The sequence below is a fragment of the Phoxinus phoxinus genome, assembly GCF_949152265.1.
Source record: "Phoxinus phoxinus genome assembly, chromosome: 19".
Lineage (NCBI taxonomy): Eukaryota > Metazoa > Chordata > Actinopteri > Cypriniformes > Leuciscidae > Phoxinus > Phoxinus phoxinus.
The window spans coordinates 28,189,147-28,208,756 of NC_136894.1; the positions used below are offsets into that span (position 1 = coordinate 28,189,147).

A 19,610-nucleotide genomic window follows, 5' to 3' on the forward strand; every position below is an offset into this window, starting at 1 on the left:
AAGTCCATAGACTTCCATTGAAAGAAATATCTTCGGATAGAAGCGTCATAGAAACATGAGGGTGGGCTTGTTTGACTCGGGGCAGCAAACAGCCATTCGCCAATTCCTTCACCACTTCCTAGCTATGCCCTAGCAACCATTGTTGAGTACCCTAACAACCCAAACCCAAAGAGTTATATCTTCAAATCTGAATTTCATAGAGGGATTGTGGTTGATTTATATTATTCATATACTGTCAAGCAGCCTTTGGAGTATCATCATTGGCAGATGCCAAGCCACTCCCTAACAACCATACAGAGTATCCTAGCAACCGTTTAACAAGATCTATATATTTGCATCAGAACATCATAGAGACATGTGGTTTGGCTCTTTTGACTCATGCTAGCAAACAGGACTTCCAACATGCTACACATGCTAGCAGTGAATAGCTACATGCTCATGTTAAAAATGTCAACCATTTTTTATTTTATTTTATAAAAACAAGTCACAATGTGTTAGCATCATGCTGACAACATGTTAATAGAGTTAGCATCTTGTTAAAAGCATGCTGATTGTTTTCGAATCTTGTTAAAAACATGTTAATCGTGTTAGCATCTTGTTAAAAACATGCTAATCATGTTAGCATCTTGTTAAATCCACACCCATATCCCGGACCCTCTCAGAATATCGTACAGACATGGGGTTGAGCTTTTTTGACTCGATGCAGTGTAGTTGCACATGGTAAGCACCACTCACATTTTCTTCAGAAAATGTACATATCTAGTTGTAGCTACTATTACCAAAACGTCACAACATTGCAGGGTACCATAGATTACATATAGATTACTGTGGCGAGCAGGACGAGGTCGAGGGACGTGAGAGAACGGCGCGAGACCGGTGGCGTTATTAATGAAGAGCGACACCTGTGAGACGCACCGGTCTCGTATCTCTCACGAAGGAGCGGAAGGATAAAGGAGGAGCGACGACTGTGAAGATCGAGAGAGGCCAGGCCTGGATTTTATTTGATGTGTTGTTTCTGTTTTGTGTGGCCAGCAGTCGTCCGCGAGGAGCTGCTGGCTTATACCAGAGAATGTCTAATATGGGGAGAACTGCCACTCTCAGTAAACTTCCGGCTTCTGAACTGGTTGCAGTTCCACTCTGGTTCCACATGAGGGCGCTCACAGGACGAGTGCAGAATGAATGGAGGTCTTTGGAGCTATACCCCTCAAAATCCACTTTTCTCTGGATATAATTTTTTGTCTAGTAATTTGAATGTTGTATTCGAAAGGAGATGCAAAGAAATTACACATTGCTGGGTGTTAGATTTTTTAGATTTTCTTTAAAAAGTATTTTAAAATGCCAATGACGTCATACACATCGTATGACCAGAGATACTGCTTTACGGCAATCCTTCAGTCACTTTGGTGCTTTCGTGCTCTGCACTTTCTTTTCTCTCGAGGCATCGACAACACAGCGGACACAGGTAAACACACAACACAGCGGACACAGGTAAACACACAACACAGCGGACACAGGTAAACACACAACACAGCGGACACAGGTAAACACACAACACAGTGGACACAGGTAAACACACAACAAAGCGGACACAGGTAAACACACAACACAGCTGGCACAAGTAAACACACAACACAGCTGACACAGGTAAACACACAACATAGCGGACACAGGTAAACACAGCTTACACAGGTAAACACACAACACAGCGGACACAGGTAAACACACAACACAGCTGACAGAGGTAAACACACAACACAGCGGACACAGGTAAACACACAACACAGCTGACACAGGTAAACACACAACACAGCGGATACAGGTAAACACACAACACAGCGGACACAGGTAAACACAGCTTACACAGGTAAACACACAACACAGCTGACACAGGTAAACACACACCACAGCGGACACAGGTAAACACACAACACAGCGGACACAGGTAAACACACAACACAGCGGACACAGGTAAACACACAACACAACTGACGCAGGTAAACACACAACACAGCTGACACAGGTAAACACAACACAGCGGACACAGGTAAACACACAACACAGCGGACACAGGTAAACACACAACACAGCGGACACAGGTAAACACAGCTTACACAGGTAAACACACAACACAGCTGACACAGGTAAACACACACCACAGCGGACACAGGTAAACACACAACACAGTGGACACAGGTAAACACACAACACAGCGGACACAGGTAAACACACAACACAGCTGACGCAGGTAAACACACAACACAGCTGACACAGGTAAACACAACACAGCGGACACAGGTAAACACACAACACAGTGGACACAGGTAAACACAACACAGCGGACACAGGTAAACACACAACACAGTGGACACAGGTAAACACACAACACAGCGGACACAGGTAAACACACAACACAGCGGACACAGGTAAACACACAATACAGCTGACACAGGTAAACACACAACACAGCGGACACAGGTAAACACAGCTTACACAGGTAAACACACAACACAACTGACACAGGTAAACACACACCACAGCGGACACAGGTAAACACACAACACAGCGGACACAGGTAAACACACAACACAGCGGACACAGGTAAACACACAACACAGCTGATGCAGGTAAACACACAACACAGCTGACACAGGTAAACAGACAACACAGCGGACACAGGTAAACACAACACAGCGGACACAGGTAAACACACAACACAGCGGACACAGGTAAACACACAACACAGCTGACACAGGTAATCACACAACACAGCTGACACAGGTAAACACAACACAGCGGACACAGGTAAACACACAACACAGCGGACACAGGTAAACACAACACAGCGGACACAGGTAAACACACAACACAGCGGACACAGGTAAACACACAACACAGCGGACACAGGTAAACACACACCACAGCGGACACAGGTAAACACACAACACAGCGGACACAGGTAAACACACAACACAACTGACGCAGGTAAACACACAACACAGCGGACACAGGTAAACACAACACAGCGGACACAGGTAAACACACAACACAGCTGAGACAGGTAATCACACAACACAGCTGACACAGGTAAACACAACACAGCGGACACAGGTAAACACACAACACAGCGGACACAGGTAAACACAACACAGCGGACACAGGTAAACACACAACACAGCGGACACAGGTAAACACACAACACAGCTGACGCAGGTAAACACACAACACAGCTGACACAGGTAAACACAACACAGCGGACACAGGTAAACACAACACAGCGGACACAGGTAAACACACAACACAGCGGACACAGGTAAACACACAACACAGCGGACACAGGTAAACACACACCACAGCGGACACAGGTAAACACACAACACAGCTGACACAGGTAAACACACAACACAGCGGACACAGGTAAACATAACACAGCGGACACAGGTAAACACACAACACAGCTGACACAGGTAAACACAACACAACAGACACAGGTAAACACAACACAGCGGACACAGGTAAACACACAACACAGCGGACACAGGTAAACACAACACAGCGGACACAGGTAAACATAACACAGCGGACACAGGTAAACACACAACACAGCGGACACAGGTAAACACACAACACAGCAGACACAGGTAAACACACAACACAGCGGACACAGGTAAACACACAACACAGCGGGCACAGGTAAACACACAACACAGCTGACACAGGTAAATACACAACACAGCGGACACAGGTAAACACAGCTGACACAGGTAAACACACAACACAGCTGACACAGGTAAACACAACACAACAGACACAGGTAAACACAACACAGCGGACACAGGTAAACACACAACACAGCGGACACAGGTAAACACAACACAGCGGACACAGGTAAACACATAACACAGCGGACACAGGTAAACACACAACACAGCGGACACAGGTAAACACACAACACAGCGGACACAGGTAAACACACAACACAGCGGACACAGGTAAACACACAACACAGCGGACACAGGTAAACACACAACACAGCGGACACAGGTAAACACACAACACAGCTGACACAGGTAAATACACAACACAGCGGACACAGGTAAACACACAACACAGCTGACACAGGTAAACACACGTGCTAGAAGAGTTTTTGCTAGAAGACATTCTGGTCCCGCTTCGGATGCCACGATGCCATCAAGCGGTATCTCTGGTCATAATCAGTCCTTCACTGACCAATCAGCGTTCATTAGCAGAATGCTAGCGTGTTATGGGCAACAACAACTCAACCTGTAAGAAATCGAAAGGACATAAGTACTCGTTCATTCAACTTTCGACCTATAACCCATGTTGAACTTGCAAAACCTACAATCACATCTGAGATTTCTCAACGGCAATCGGTGAAAGAGACAAATTTAGCCGTCTAGCTCCATAGACTCCCATTCATTTTGCACTCGGGCGATCATCCCCAGTGGAACTCTGGTGGAACTATAACCAAAATTCGGTACAATCAGACTTAATAGGGAGTGGCCAGGCTCTCCGGCTCTGCATGCTGTCATATGGGCATGTTACAATGTACCACACCTATGGAGCATGTTGTCACATTTCACTTCCATTCTTTCGGGGTAAATCAAGAAAACAAATTTACACTGTATTAATGAAACAAAAACACATAATTGTACTAGACGTGTGACATGAAAGTGGGAAAACATTTATTCTCTGAACTCTCCCCTAATCACATATAAAATATTGCTACTTGTTTGACTTTTTTTTTTAAATGACATCATCTGAATAAAGACTAATAAGTTTTATGATCCAGAATTCGTCAAGGAAACTCTTAAAAATATCACCAAACAATCAAGCTTTTGTAAGTCTGCTGAAATCTCTTCTTCACACCGAATACAGGGACAAATATAAATGTGTGAATACAGGAGGAGCTCTGACATCACTGTAGTTCAGAGACAGAGAAAGTGAAACTAACTTGATCTACAACAATATGGACGCCTGAACGATCAACCTCTTTAAACAACAGAATATTTATTGATCCGTTCAAAGAGTGTTGTGGACACATCTGATCCTCACAGGTAAGAGAAAGAGATAAATATTAGAGAGATTGTGCTGAACAGGTTTATAATGGAAGTGGTCTGGTTTAGGTTTATGTCGAACTGGAATAAGTTGAACAGAACCAGGTTTAAACATGTCAAATACTCAACCACTTTAGTTGTTTGCTGCACTGAACTGGTATCAGAAGTGTATTAAAAGTGTGTCATTTGATAGGTTGTAAAGCAAAGTTTGGGGTTTCTGTCATTTTGTCACACGACAGAAAGACTAAAGAAACAGGAAGTAAATGACCTGCAGATTCACTGAACACAAACCTGCTAAACTGCAGATGAAAATCACATTTACATTAAACAAGATTAAAACTACACTTGACTATATAATGTATTTTGGAGAGATGTATCTATTTTTTTATTTAAAGATATATATATATATATATATATATATATATATATATATATATATATATATATATATATATATATATATATATATATATATATACAGTGCTATGCATAAGTTTAGACACCCATGCTAAAGTTGCCTAAAAAGAGGAATAAAAAATCATCTTTTGGAAATTTATCTTAATGCCTTAATTTAAAAAATGAGGAAAACTCCAACCTTTAAGGACACCAATTTTCTTTGTGAATGAATAATGTATCTTAAAAAAATAAATGTTCTTCCTTAAAATACAGGGTGCATAAGTTTGGACACCCCTATGTTAAATTCCCATAGAGGCAGGCAGATTTTTATTTTTAGAGGCCAGTTATTTCATGGATCCAGGATACTCTGCATCCTGATAAAGTTCCCTTGGCCTCTGGGATTAAAATATCCCCACATCATCACATAACCTTCACCACACCTAGAGATTGGCATGGTTTTATTTCAGTTAGCTTAAAAGCTGGTTTAATTTGCATTGAGATATGATCTTATGGAAAGTACCCCATGCCAATCTCTAGGCAGGGCCGGATTAAGAGTTCAGAGGCCCCTGGGCACAATGACTTGTAGGACCCCCCCCCCCCCCCCCCCCCCCCCTTAACTTAATATACAAATGAAATAAACAGTGATTTATTTTTTCAGCTACAGTATGTGTATTTAACAGCATGGAAGAAAGTCATTAAATTATATGAAATATGAAAATAAAACACAACATAGACTTCACTGTATAAATTGTACATTGATTCTTATTAAAGCTACTATTAAAGTTCTCAGTCAAGAGTGAGGGATTTGCTCTTTGTATTTTGTTGTTTTATTAACAGGGACATTTTTAATTGTCATCATTTAGCCTACTCTCTCAAGCCGTTTCAAACCCAAATAAGTCTCCCTCTTCTGTTGAAAATAAAAGTTATTTGGAGGAATGTGGGTAACCAAACAGTTGATGTACCCCAGTGACTTCCATAATAGTTTTTTCCTACTATGGTATAGTCAATGGGGACCAGCAACCGCCCGGTTAGCCACACTCCTCAAAATATCTTCTTTTGTGTTCAGCACAAGAAAGAAATTAATACAGGTATGGAACAACATTAGAGTGAGTGAGTAAATAATGACATCATTTTTATTTTTGGGTAACTATCCCTTTAAGGACAAGCGGCAGCATGTTTACTATTAGGGCTACTGTCTCTTTAAGATCTGCTTGCGACGAGTCTAATATACACGCATTTGACAAGCAGATTTGTTTCTTATTTTTTTCTACTGTTCTTTCACTTTAGACATAACCAACTTTGTTTATGTAAACCTTGTGTGTATTTGACAGTATTAGAGCAACAAGACTCGAAAGATAACTTAGTCCAGTAACAGGCGCTGTTATACAGGCTTTTAGTGCATGTGCGCGTCGGGGTGTAACGTTATTGCGCTCAGAAAAGCGCCCGTTAGAACAGCGCATCAGCAGCGAATGACATGTTTAACCGGCAAGGCTTTAAAGCACATGCAAATAATTCATTTTTATGAACTACAGTGTCCCGTTCCTCTGCATTTCATATGGATATACGTCGCGCTGTACATCATGTTGAGACCGAGGCGCCAGAACTGCAAACTGATAGAATGCACGATCCTACGATATTTCTTCAAAAGCAGATCGTGGAGACATTTTAATCATAATATTTGACATAATATTTGACGGTGCCCAGGGCCCCTTAGATGTCCTGGGCCCCTGGGCAATTGCCCAATTGCCCTAATGGTTAATCCGGCCCTGTCTCTAGGTGTGGTGAAGGTTATGTGATGATGTGGGGCTATTTTAATTCCAAAGGCCAAGGGAACTTTATCAGGATGCATAGTATCCTGGATCCATGAAATAACTGGCCTTTAAAAATAAAAATCTGTCGGCCTCTATGGGAATTTAACATAGGGGTGTCCAAACTTATGCACCCTGTATTTTAAGGAAGAACATTTATTTTTTTACGATACATTATTCATTCACAAAGAAAATTGGTGTCCTTAAAGGTTGGAGTTTTCCTCATTTTTTAAATTAAGGCATTAAGATAAATTTCCAAAAGATGATTTTTTATTCCTCTTTTTAGGCAACTTTAGCATGGGTGTCTAAACTTATGCATAGCACTGTATATATATATATATATAGTTTTGTTGGAAAATATATCACTTTTACTTTGTACTTTGGGTAATCTTAAACAGCAGGTCAAAGTTCAGATTGTTCTGTAAGTTTATGAGTTTCTTACTGAATTTCAAATGAATGATTGATTGTGTTTCCCTCACTATAAATTCTTACATTCATTTTAACTAATTTGATATAAATTTGACTTGAAATAATATTATGATGAATGATTAAAACTAAATCGGACTCGAGGTAAGATTTCATTTAAACCTCAGTGACTAAATACACATTAGGACCAAATAGGCTTAGATGTTTCTTATCAGTTCTTTGATCGTTAAATAACTTTTCTATTCTTGAAAACGAAGAGGGAAGAACAATGGCAGAATCTTCACCAACATCAATAAAAGCAAGAAAAAACAGGAGACAGAGTATTGAGGATACACCTCCATGTAAGTAAATACAAATAATAAATAATAAAAACTGAAGAAGAATGAATTAGTGCATGAATAACTTACAGTCTTCTCATATAATATTTAATATAGGCTACAGTTCAGGAGTGAACAGTAACAGATAAAAACATTTAAAATCAATATTGCTCCTTCATGTATTTATTTATTTGGTACAGTAAGTGTTTGTGTAATGAGCTTCACATTAGGGTTCTGATCACTTTCTCTGGGTTTGCAGTAATAACCAGCTGACTGTACATGATCTCTCATATATTTGAGTTTCTTCAAAGAATCTTTGTCTCTAGATATTCTTTACATTCAACCAGCTTCAGCATCATGAGATTCTTTATAAACCGTATTAAATGAGTTCACGGGAGGCTTGTTGAGTCTTTTCCTTCACTGTCCACTCATCCATTTATAATAATAGGCTAATAATAATAATAATAATTGTTATTTCAGTCCTTCAAGCAAAAGCCATTAGATCAGAAAGTCAAATGTGTTTCCAAACTTTAGACTAGTAGGTGATTTATCTTCATCATTTCTCTCTCCAGCGATGTCTTCCTCCAGCGGTCCACTGACTGAGGAGCTTCAGTGCTCTATATGTCTGGACGTGTTCACTGATCCAGTCACCACTCCATGTGGACACAACTTCTGCAAGACCTGTCTGAATAAGTGCTGGGACAACAGCCAGACCTGCAACTGTCCATATTGTAAAGAAACATTCAAGCACAGACCTGATCTCAAGATTAACACCACACTCAGAGAGCTCGTAGATCACTATAAAAAGAAAAGTCCTGAGAAAAAAGCTGCAGTTCTGTGTGACGTCTGTGAGGAAAGAAAGCTGAACGCCCTGAAGTCGTGTCTGGTGTGTCAGAGCTCTTACTGTGAAACTCACCTGGAGACTCATCTGAGAGTGGCAGGTTTAAAGAAACACAAACTGATCAATCCTGTGAGTAATCTGGAGGACTATATATGTCAGAAACATGAGAGACCTCTGGAGCTGTTCTGTAGAGATGATCAGACATGTGTGTGTCCGATGTGTGCTTTGAAAGACCACCAGAACCACAACACTGTTTCTTTAGAAGAGGAGAGTGAAGAGAAGAAGGTAAAAGTTACTGACAAACTGACTTTAAATGGCTCTTATCATGAGGAATCACATGTTCTATGATATGAATCAATTATGAAAACATATTGTGTGTTCTCTGTCTATAGACTCAACTGATGAAGACACAGAAAGACACACAGCAGAAGATCCAGGACAGAATCAAGAAGATTCAAGACATCAAACACTCAGCAGAAGTCAGAAAAGTGAGTTAAAAATGATTACATTTAATTAATTTAATTACCTATTATTGTGGTTTAAACTGTTTATTGAATTGTTGTATAAAAGCAAATTCACACTCAGTCACACTGTTGGTCTGAATATCGACACGTCTGTGATTCGCTGATCACTTAGTAAAGTAATAACACATCTCTCCTCAACAAGACACATGATTTGAGGAATTATTCAGTGCAAACGGTGCAGAATGAGGGATTTTGAAAACCGTCTAAAAACACTGAAGTATGATAAATAATAACACTGATTCTTCTCTTAGCAAACTCCACTAATAATGTGTTGATGGTCCTGGTTGTTCAGAGAAACACAGAGAAGGAGAAAGCGGCCCGTGTGGAGCTCTTCACTGATCTCATCCGCTGCATTGAGAGATGTCAGACTGAACTGCTGGAGATGATGGAGGAGCAGCAGAAAGCAGCAGAGGAACAGGAGGAAGAGCTCATTGAAGAGCTGGAGCAGGAGATCACTGAGCTAAAGATGAGAAACACTGAGCTGGAGCAGCTCTCACACACTGAAGATCACCTCCAGCTCCTACAGGTCAGTCAACATCTCTCTGATCAATGATAATGCAGTATATGACACCAGAACACTCCCCATGCTGAAGCATTTCTCCTCTCTCCTGCTGTAGATTTACTCATCGCTGTGCAGCTCTAGAGACACCAGGAACTGGCCTGAGATCAGTGTGAAGACTGATGAGAGTCTGGAGACTCTGAGGAGAGCTCTGTCTAAACTGCAGGACTCTCTACAGGAGAAACTCACGCTAACTGGTAAGACAATATCAAACACACCGTACAGATACACATATTTATCATCTTTTTATCAGGGCTGACAACTCAGGCATTCAGAGTGAGACTCACACAATTGACACGGTTCTCAAGCATTCACTCGTACGTCCATATTCTCACACAGTGAAAAAACATTGCGGAGCAAAGAGGACACACACACAAGACAGACAGATAAGACAGAGAAGGTTACTTTTTTATATGAAACAAAGTCTTAGCTTTCAAATATTGTACGTTTTATTAAAAAATTCAAACAATAAATACCGTTTTGGCGTCAAAAGTTGCTGCCATGTTTTTATATAGTAAAAAGCATCAGTAATGAAGAATGAGTCTGATTCAAACTGAAACAAGAGAAGTGTGTGATCATGTGTGTTACAGGGACTGTGAGCAGTGAAAAACTCAATAAATGAGAGAGACGAGAGTTAGTAGTTACTCAAGCGCTCCTCTGTGTTTTCTGAGGATATATATTGTATTTCAGAGTCATTAAGACTTTAAATCACATTATTGATAAATGCATTGAAATAAATACTAATACATGTAAATAATACATATAAATACTTAAAACAAATCACAATTAATAAGTAAATAAATAGAGAAAGAAAAACAATATGTGCACAAATGCTCTAATTCTTTCACACAACTGGCTGAACTCGGGTATCTCCGGTAAATGACTCCGGTAAGTGATACTTCTTTATGACATAAACAAACAATTATTAATAAAATAGATAATCAACTGAAACAAATTAATTGGAGATTAAAGCATATAAATTACAGCGTGACGTGAAATGTTATGAATTTAACTAACTTTATCAATAAACGAGAGAGAGACAGTGATAGTGTTAAGATGCTGCAGTTGTCATGGTAACTCTTCTCTCTCAACTGCCACCCAGAATTTAGATAACGCAGCTCAACTGTTCAATGCAAACTCATTATAACATATTTAAGTAATTAAAACACTTATGTACATGCATAAATAGAAATAGACATACTTAGATCAAAAATAAAATAAATACAAATAATTCAATATCTTTGTGTCGCAAACTCGATGTTCACATTATTATCATCAGCTCACAGTTCCTCAGGTCATTTTCAGAAAACATGTAAAACTGTATAGAGGGGAAACTGTAAAGATGAACATTAATATTTTTATTTGTTTGTCCTTTCAGTTTTTCCATCAATATATTCGGTGAATACATTTCCTAAGGGTTTCCATAAACAGTTGCAAATCAATTTAGCAGAGAATACTTTTACATGTTTCACCAAAACTACAAAAGCAGAAAACCGGATGAACCGGATGAATAGACATCATGTGTTTAAGAGGCAGATTTGATCTTCACAAGAAGAGGGATGTGTGTGAAATATCAGGCCTGAATCTCCAACAGCTTAGCAGTGCTAAAACACACACACGTTGATCAGATAAAATATGATGTTTTTCACAATACTTTAAATATAACCTTAAATCTTGTCTATAACTCCACACATAATCATGTCAAAGATCTGCTGATGTTTTATTGTCATTAGTCTCTACAGATGTGAAGAGGATGCAGCAGTATGCAGGTACAGTTGCTGTCTGCACTACACTACATTACATTCAGATACTCACAGCTTCATCACTGACCTACAGTATGATCAACAACTGATTAAATATTACAAACATCATCACTAAATATCTGGATTGTGATTTATATTCTCTGTTTTCTCAGTGGATGTGACTCTGGATCCTGATACAGCTCATCCTAATCTCATCCTGTCTGATGATGGAAAACAAGTGAGATTCGGAGACATTAGACAGAAACTCCCAGACAAACCAGAGAGATTTGATAGATATATATATGTCCTGGGAAAGGAGGGATTCTCCTCAGGGAGATTTTATTTTGAGGTGCAGGTGAAGGGAAAGACTGAATGGACTTTAGGAGTGGCCAGAGAATCCATTGACAGGAAGGGAGAGATCACACTGAGTCCCAGTGATGGATGCTGGACTGTGCGGCTGAGGAATGGGAATGAATATAAAGCCTGTGATGATCCTCCTGTCTCTCTGTGTGTGAGAGTGAAGCCGCAGCGGGTCGGTGTGTTTGTGGATTATGAGGAGGGTCTGGTCTCCTTTTATGATGTGGAGTCCAGCTCTCATATTTACTCTTTCACTGGTCAGTCTTTCACTGAGAAACTCTATCCATATTTTAGCCCGTGCAATAATGATGGAGGTAAAAACTCAACTCCACTGATCATCACACCTGTCAAACACAATAAATGAATTTACAGCCTGAATATGAAATACTTGATGAAAATAATGCTTCATGTAATTAATGTTTAAAAACATAAAAAATACATATGTTCTTACTCAAAGGATGAGAATAATTTATTGTTGCTGCTTTTCATCAAAGTGATTCAGCATCTGAATAAAGACAATAATTTATTTTTGTCTCTGTTTTATTGTGTCCATTATTATGATTATTTCACCTGTAACAGAGATTTTTGAGTGTGATTATTACATTTCAGGTTCACAACCATAAACCGGGGTCATCAGTTTGATTTGTACATAAAATTCACACACTTTAGGTGGCTTTATAAACATGTTAAGAAGAAATTTAAAACATATATTTTATATATAAAATTCAGTAGATATTCATAGATTTTTCATTTTTACAGTATATTTAATCACAGTTTACAGTAAAAGTAAAGAAAGCTGCGTTAGCTTGAGATACAAGACAATTGTTTTGTGAGAAGTTCACCTGTACATATTTATAAATATGAATGGGCCTAATTTATGTTTTTGTGAATTGCTAGTGGAATTAATAAAAAAACAAAGATAGAAAGATAGGTAATAAATAATAAAGATAAGAGAAAAATCAAGTCCAAACACCATATTGTTGGAGCTCGCCATAAAAATTATCTCACATACTTATTATTCTTCTGTAAAAGCTTTGGCGTGTAACTCGTCCCGCACCGTTTGTCAGAGACCCATGAATGAGGTGGACATCAAATCGTGTGGATTATTGAGGAGAGTTGAGTTTTGACTTTTATAAGCGATTGAGTGAACGATGTTCGTCCGGCAGGCGAAAAAAAATCCCATAGACTTTACATTGTGACACATTTTGACTTTACATTGTGACAAATTTTGACGGGTCATTTATCTGAGCGAGGATTTCGTATAAATGTGTGGGTTACCACATTTGAAGAGGCTGACAGGCTCTGTAAGAACATACTTCGCAATGGGGTGTAAGTTGAACCCCTGGGGTGTAAGAGGAGCCCAAAATTGCCACATAGACATACTATGGAGAAGGACGGCCCATGAAACGGGGATTGCGCACACGTGTTTATCCTACTCTGGTAACTTGCATAGGAATTTTGTATTGAACATGACATTGCATCACAGAGTCATAGAGACAAGGGGGTGGGCTCATTTTACTCAGGCAACCAATCAGTCTCTCAAGATCATCATGAAGCTATCAAGCCACGCCCTAGCAACCATTTAGAGCACCCTAGCAACAAGTCCATAGACATCCATTGAAAGAAATATCTTCGGATAGAAGCATCATAGAAACATGAGGGTGGGCTTGTTTGACTTAGGGCAGCAAACAGCCATTCACCAATCACCTTCACCACTTCCTAGCTATGCTCTAGCAACCATTGTGTAGCACCCTAACAACCCAAACCCAAAGAGTTATATCTTCAAATCTGAATGTCATATAGGGGTTGTGGTTGATTTATATTATTCATACTGACAAGCAGCCTGTGTATCATCATTGGCAGATGCCAAGCCACTCCCTAACAACCATATAGAGTACCCTAGCAACCGTTTAACAAGATCTATATCTCTGCATCAGAACATCATAGAGACACGTGGTTTGGCTCTTTTGACTCATGCTAGCAAACAGGACTTCCAACATGCTACACATGCTAGCAGTGAATAGTTACATGCTCATGTTAAAAATGTTAATAGAGTTAGCATCTTGTTAAAAGCATGCTAATTGTGTCCTAATCTTGTTAAAAACATGTTAATCGTGTTAGCATCTTGTTAAAAACATGCTAATAATGTTAGCATCTTGTTAAATCCACACCCATATCCCGGACCCTCTCAGAATATCGTACAGACATGGGGTTAAGCTTTTTTTGACTCGATGCGGTGTAGTTGCACATGGTAAGCACCACTCACATTTTCTTCAGAAAATGTACATATCTAGTTGTAGCTACTATTACCAAAACGTCACAACATTGCAGGGTACCATAGATTACATATAGATTACTGTGGCGAGCAGGACGAGGTCGAGGGACGTGAGAGAACGGCGCGTTATTAATGAAGAGCGACACCTGTGAGGCACACCGGTCTCGTATCTCTCACGGAGGAGCGGAAGCATAAAGGAGGAGCGACGACTGTGAAGATCGAGAGAGGCCAGGCCTGGATTTTATTTGATGTGTTGTTTCTGTTTTGTGTGGCCAGCAGTCGTCCATGAGGAGCTGCTGGCTTATACCAGAGAATGTCTAATATGGGGAGAACTGCCACTCTCAGTAAACTTCCGGCTTCTGAACTGGTTGCAGTTCCACTCTGGTTCCACATGAGGGCGCTCACAGGACGAGTGCAGAATGAATGGAGGTCTATGGAGCTATATACCCTCAAAATCCACTTTTCTCAGGATATAATTTTTTGTCTAGTAATTTGAATGTTTTATTCGAAAGGAGATGCAAAGAAATTACACAGTGCTGGGTGTTCGAATTTTTTGAGTCAGTTATTTGCTTTAAAACGTCTTTTAAAATGTAAATGACGTCATACACATCGTACGACCAGAGAAACTGCTTTACGGCAATCCTTCAGTCACTTTGGTGCTTTCGCGCTCTGCACTTTCTTTTTTTTCTCGAGGGATCGACAACACAGCTGACACAGGTGCTAGAAGAGTTTTTGCTAGAAGACATTATGGTCCCGCTTCGGATGCCACGCACGATGCCATCAAGCGGTATCTCTGGTCGTAATCAGTCCTTCACTGACCAATCAGCGTTCATTAGCAGAATGCTAGCGTGTAATGGGCAACAACAACTCAACCTGTAAGAAATCGAAAGGACATAAGTACTTGTTCATTCAACTTTCGACCTATAACCCATGTTGAACTTGCAAAGCCTACAATCACATCTGAGATTTCTCAACGGCAATCGGCTGAAAGAGACAAATTTAGCCGTCTAGCTCCATAGACTCCCATTCATTTTGCACACGGGCGATCGTCCCCAGTGGAACTCTGGTGGAACTACAACCAAAATTCGGTACAATAGGACTTAATAGGGAGTGGCCAGGCTCTCTGTAGACGGGCTCTGGTGATACGTCACCCCGTGTATTGTTGTTATTGGTCGTAGTGTTATCCAATTGCGTGCAGTGAGATTTTCAAATGCATGCTTGGTGCGACCGAGCTGGCCGATTTTCATTAATCGACACCAGACCATAAATCTTTCAGATTTAGGTCTGGATGTCCAGGCTAGTGTAGTTGCACATGGTATAAGCACCACTTACATTTTCCTCAGAAAATTTACATATCTAGTTGTAGCTACTATTACCAAAACGTCACAACATTGCATGGTGCCATAGATTACTGTGGTGAGCAGGACGAGGTCGAGGGACGTGAGAGAACAGCGCTAGACCGGTGGCGTGCCGCGTGATTAATGATAAGCGACACCTGTGAGGCGCACCGGTCTCATATCTCTCACGGAGGAGCGGAAGCATAAAGGTGGAGCGACGACTGTGAAGATCGAGAGAGGCCAGGCCTGGATTTTATTTGATGTGTTGTTTCTGTTTTGTGTGGCCAGCAGTCGTCCGCGAGGAGCTGCTGGCTTATACTTTTGTTTTTGTATTTGTTTATTTATTTAAATATTTGAATGTTCACCGGTTCCCGCCGCCTCCTTCTTCCCATAACATCTGAACTGCGTTACAATTACATTCAGATACTCACAGCTTCATTACTGACCAGCAGTATCATTAAAAACTGATGAAATATTACAAACATCATCACTAAATGTGAGTATTAAGTTGTGATTTATATTCTATGTTTTCTCAGTGGATGTGACTCTGGATCCTACGGTGACGCATTGCTGCCACATACATATTATTTTTCCACTCAATTATATCGTAAAAACGAGATCTTATTTAAGATTTTCTTGGCATTATAAGGACATGTGTAGTCATGTACAAATATGCCTCCACATAACATTTAGGCTATATAACCTATCATGCCTTTATCAAAATTTTGAACGTCCCTATACATTCAAAAAGCTGAAGCATTAGCAGCCCCCAATGGACATTCATGTTAAAGGGACAATAAGTAGGAATTACTCCCATCTAGTGGTGAATTTGTATTTTGCATTCAAACTAATTTTGCTCTCCAGCGCCTCGCTTTTTCAAATGCGCATTGCATCTACGGTAGGCGATATGTACCAAAAAGCTTTGACAGGATGTCTTCTAATAGCACTTTCGTCGAGTTTTCCTTCAGGTGAACAGGTGTGTTATTTCAAACAAACTGCAACATGACAACAAACAAACGAATGTTACAGTATGAATTACTGACTGTGAAAAACATGTTTTGAAACATTGTTATTCATAAAAATAAATCATGAGAACATGAACTTCATCACTGCATTTGCAGGAATTGTAAAATCTTTTTTCTTATTAACTGAAGTAGCCTAACGCAATATTTTTACTCTAATAGCTTATCTTTCCCCACACATATGAACTGTGATCATGCAATAACGTTAACTTTACACAAACTGGAGTAGAATGAGGCTCGCGTCTACCGCGCCGCGCTAAACACCGCGCCGCAGGACCTCTAGACGCACGCGTCTTTACATTGAAATCACTCGCGCCAGACGCTCAAGAGTGAGTGAGTAATCATTTTAAAATAAAATTGACTTTAATCAAACCACGGATCCGTGATAAGTTTTGTGATCCGTCTCGCCACTATGTAGTAGCACTATGATCACTTTGAGGGGAGGATAAATTTATCCCCACCGGGGATAAAAATAATTAAGCAGAGGCAGATACATTGACCAGAAAGGGGGAAATCCCACGCATTTTACGTTCTATTTTTGACTTTTTTGGCGACGATGTTTTCTTCTCCTGTGGCTTGGCATATGTATGGTCCATAATAACAATGCAATCCAGACTTTTAAACTTGCCGGTGCAGTTTCAAGCGCCTCTCACTGCTCTGCACCTGCGTTTCTGCTGGTTTCGGCTGGCTCTCAACGAAAACGCATTGTGGAAACGCGTTGGCCTAGTACTTTTTGTCCCTCTCTGCTATTATAGTTTTGCAAGATGGCGGAACTACATGAAAGCCTCCGTGGACCTACCCGTCCCATGTATATAAAGATAATAAATTCTTCATTTATAAGGATAAGTCAGGTAATTGGCCGAGGTATTTGTACACCATTGAGGACATATTTATGAATACAAATATTGATTTTATAATAAAATACCTAAAAAGATACTTATTGTCCCTTTAAAAGATACAATTCTGTACCTTATTAATAAAGCATGTAGCCTACAGAATAGCAGATGAGCCCAGAATACGAACGTTGTTGTAATTAAAGCGTTTTCCTCCCATAGAAAACCCTTATAATAAAGGCTTAAGGCTGATTTATACTTCTGCGTCGGGTGTACGCCGTAGTGTACGTCGTAGGCTACGCACGTAGGCGACGCCGTCGTGAGCATTTATACTTCTGCGTTCATGTCTGCGTTGCTCTGCAGTTACACCGCCGAAACGCTAGCAGGCGGGGGCAGGTTTTAAAGTTCCACTGTGTATAGATTCCTCGTGGCTGTTTTGATTTGGCTACTACAAGGAACTTTCCGCACCTCTTCAATCAATCGCTAGGTCACTTGGTCCATGTCCATGTTCATGTTCTTCACTTAACTTTCACTGAACTTTCACTGAACTTTCACTGAACTTTCACTGAACTTTCACTGAACTTTCACTGAACTTTCACTGAACTTTCACTGAACTTTCACTGAACTTCTGAATTTAAAAATGGCGGGCGGTGCAGAAGAACACGCCGGAAATGCGTAGGAGGAAACGCAATGCTACCAAGCCGACCAATCACAGATCTTGCGGTCCGCGTCGTCGCGACGTGTAGTTACATTTTTGAGGAGGTGCGCGTCAGGGTACGGCGAAGGGTACAGCGTATGGTACACGTCTATGCGTATGCTACGCCATACCTACTGCGCGCACCCGACGCAGAAGTATAAATTGGCCTTTAATGTGGCATAATCCTAAGACAGTGATAAAGATCAAATTATGTAGGCTACACACCTTATGAATAAACCTTAGTCTAGGCCTACTATCCTACAGAAAAGCAGATGAGCCCAGAATATGAACGCAACCCATTTAATTACACGTTAAGCGTTCTCCTCCAAACCCGTTATTATAAAGAAAAATCCACCGTGGCTTTCTATGGGAAGCGGTGCGGAGCATTGCGGTGCACAACAAATACTTTAAATAGTAGGCTAGCTATTCAATGCAAAACAAAAATGAAAAATATAAGTAGCCTATAAAATAAACAAATTATTGTGCCATTAATTAGCCCACAAACAATATTTACTTTAAAGCCTAAACAAATTAATTTAAAGCAAAACACTAGCGTTGGGTGTTTATCTGTGTTGTTTCAGCTGCCCTTTTCAAATTGGCTATTACTTGCATTTTCCTATCAACAGTGGAAATAACTTAAAATACTCCATCATTTCAGGTCAAACAGAAAATAATAATACATCCTTCGACAATTTTTATTTGTGTAAACTCACAATAACAAGAAAACGTTGTGCTTTTGGAAAAGAAAAGAAAACGAACAGGACGCGCTTTCATGGTCTCCGTGAATTGGAGCGCATCTCAAAAATTTACTGAAAAACAGCATAAAGACTATAGCTTCACAGACATGATAAATATATCTACTATAAAGCTTGAAATGTCCACCAACGAAAAAAATCGAATTGAAAGTAAATACGGTAGCCTACCATCTGATTATGTAATCCTGTCCAACAACTTCTCTCGCATCTACAGCGGAGATGTGGAGATGTCATGATTCTGCCTTCTTGTCCTTGATTTTCTCTAGTCTTGAGACAGGATCATGACAGACCCATGTTTTGAGTGCAAGCACATGGCATTTTGTTTGGGTCATGTGCTTCCGTTGTCTCGTTACTCTACCCCGCCCCCTTGTTCTCTTCGTTAGTCTTTGTTTCATCTGTGTCATCTGCTGATTATATAGTTTGTATCACCTGTTCCCCTCATTAGTTTCTCCCAATTTTATCCCCTTGTATCTGCTGTCCTGTGTCGGTTCATTGTGATTCATCCTCCACACCCTCATAACTGAATGAACTGAATGACCAAGAAGGAACCTAGCAGACAGTATGCCTTCCCTTATCAAACAACAATCAATGCTCCGGGAACAATGGTGGTCGCCATCTGTCTCCTACACGAGGAGTAGCGGGATTT

General features: G+C 40.2%; 2 protein-coding genes across 6 annotated transcripts in view; both read left to right on the top strand.

Annotated features, from left to right (window-relative positions):
• Window positions 1–4,948: 4,948 nt before the first annotated feature.
• LOC306986498 (E3 ubiquitin-protein ligase TRIM39-like) lies at window positions 4,949–12,577 on the top strand. 5 transcript variants are annotated; one of them, XM_079589797.1, is made up of 8 exons: window positions 4,949–5,075; window positions 7,963–8,046; window positions 8,595–9,148; window positions 9,256–9,351; window positions 9,680–9,913; window positions 10,005–10,143; window positions 11,680–11,715; window positions 11,862–12,577. In XM_079589797.1, exons 2-8 carry the CDS (start codon window positions 7,974–7,976, stop codon window positions 12,407–12,409), a joined length of 1,680 nt encoding a protein of 559 aa, XP_079445923.1. In that variant the 5' UTR covers window positions 4,949–5,075; window positions 7,963–7,973; the 3' UTR covers window positions 12,410–12,577. The 5 variants fall into 5 exon arrangements, with proteins under 5 accessions (XP_079445923.1, XP_079445925.1, XP_079445926.1 ...); XM_079589799.1 differs by having other exon boundaries at window positions 4,956–5,075; window positions 11,689–11,715; window positions 11,862–12,572; XM_079589798.1 differs by lacking the exon at window positions 4,949–5,075 and adding an exon at window positions 6,482–7,700.
• LOC306986499 (E3 ubiquitin-protein ligase TRIM39-like) overlaps window positions 4,994–19,610 on the top strand; it is a 37,198-nt gene continuing 22,581 nt past the window's right edge. Inside the window, exon 1 of the mRNA XM_079589803.1 lies at window positions 4,994–5,075. The gene's annotated coding sequence lies outside the window, so the exon portion shown is untranslated. The remainder of the gene's footprint in view (window positions 5,076–19,610) is intronic.

Excerpts from the sequence above, each read along its gene's own strand:
- LOC306986498 (XM_079589797.1), top strand. The coding sequence starts at position 7,974 with ATGGCAGAATCTTCACCAACATCAATAAAAGCAAGAAAAAACAGGAGA. Across the intron at positions 8,047-8,594 it reads TATTGAGGATACACCTCCAT|CGATGTCTTCCTCCAGCGGT; the intron begins GTAAGTAAATAC and ends TTCTCTCTCCAG. Across the intron at positions 9,352-9,679 it reads ACTCAGCAGAAGTCAGAAAA|AGAAACACAGAGAAGGAGAA; the intron begins GTGAGTTAAAAA and ends CTGGTTGTTCAG.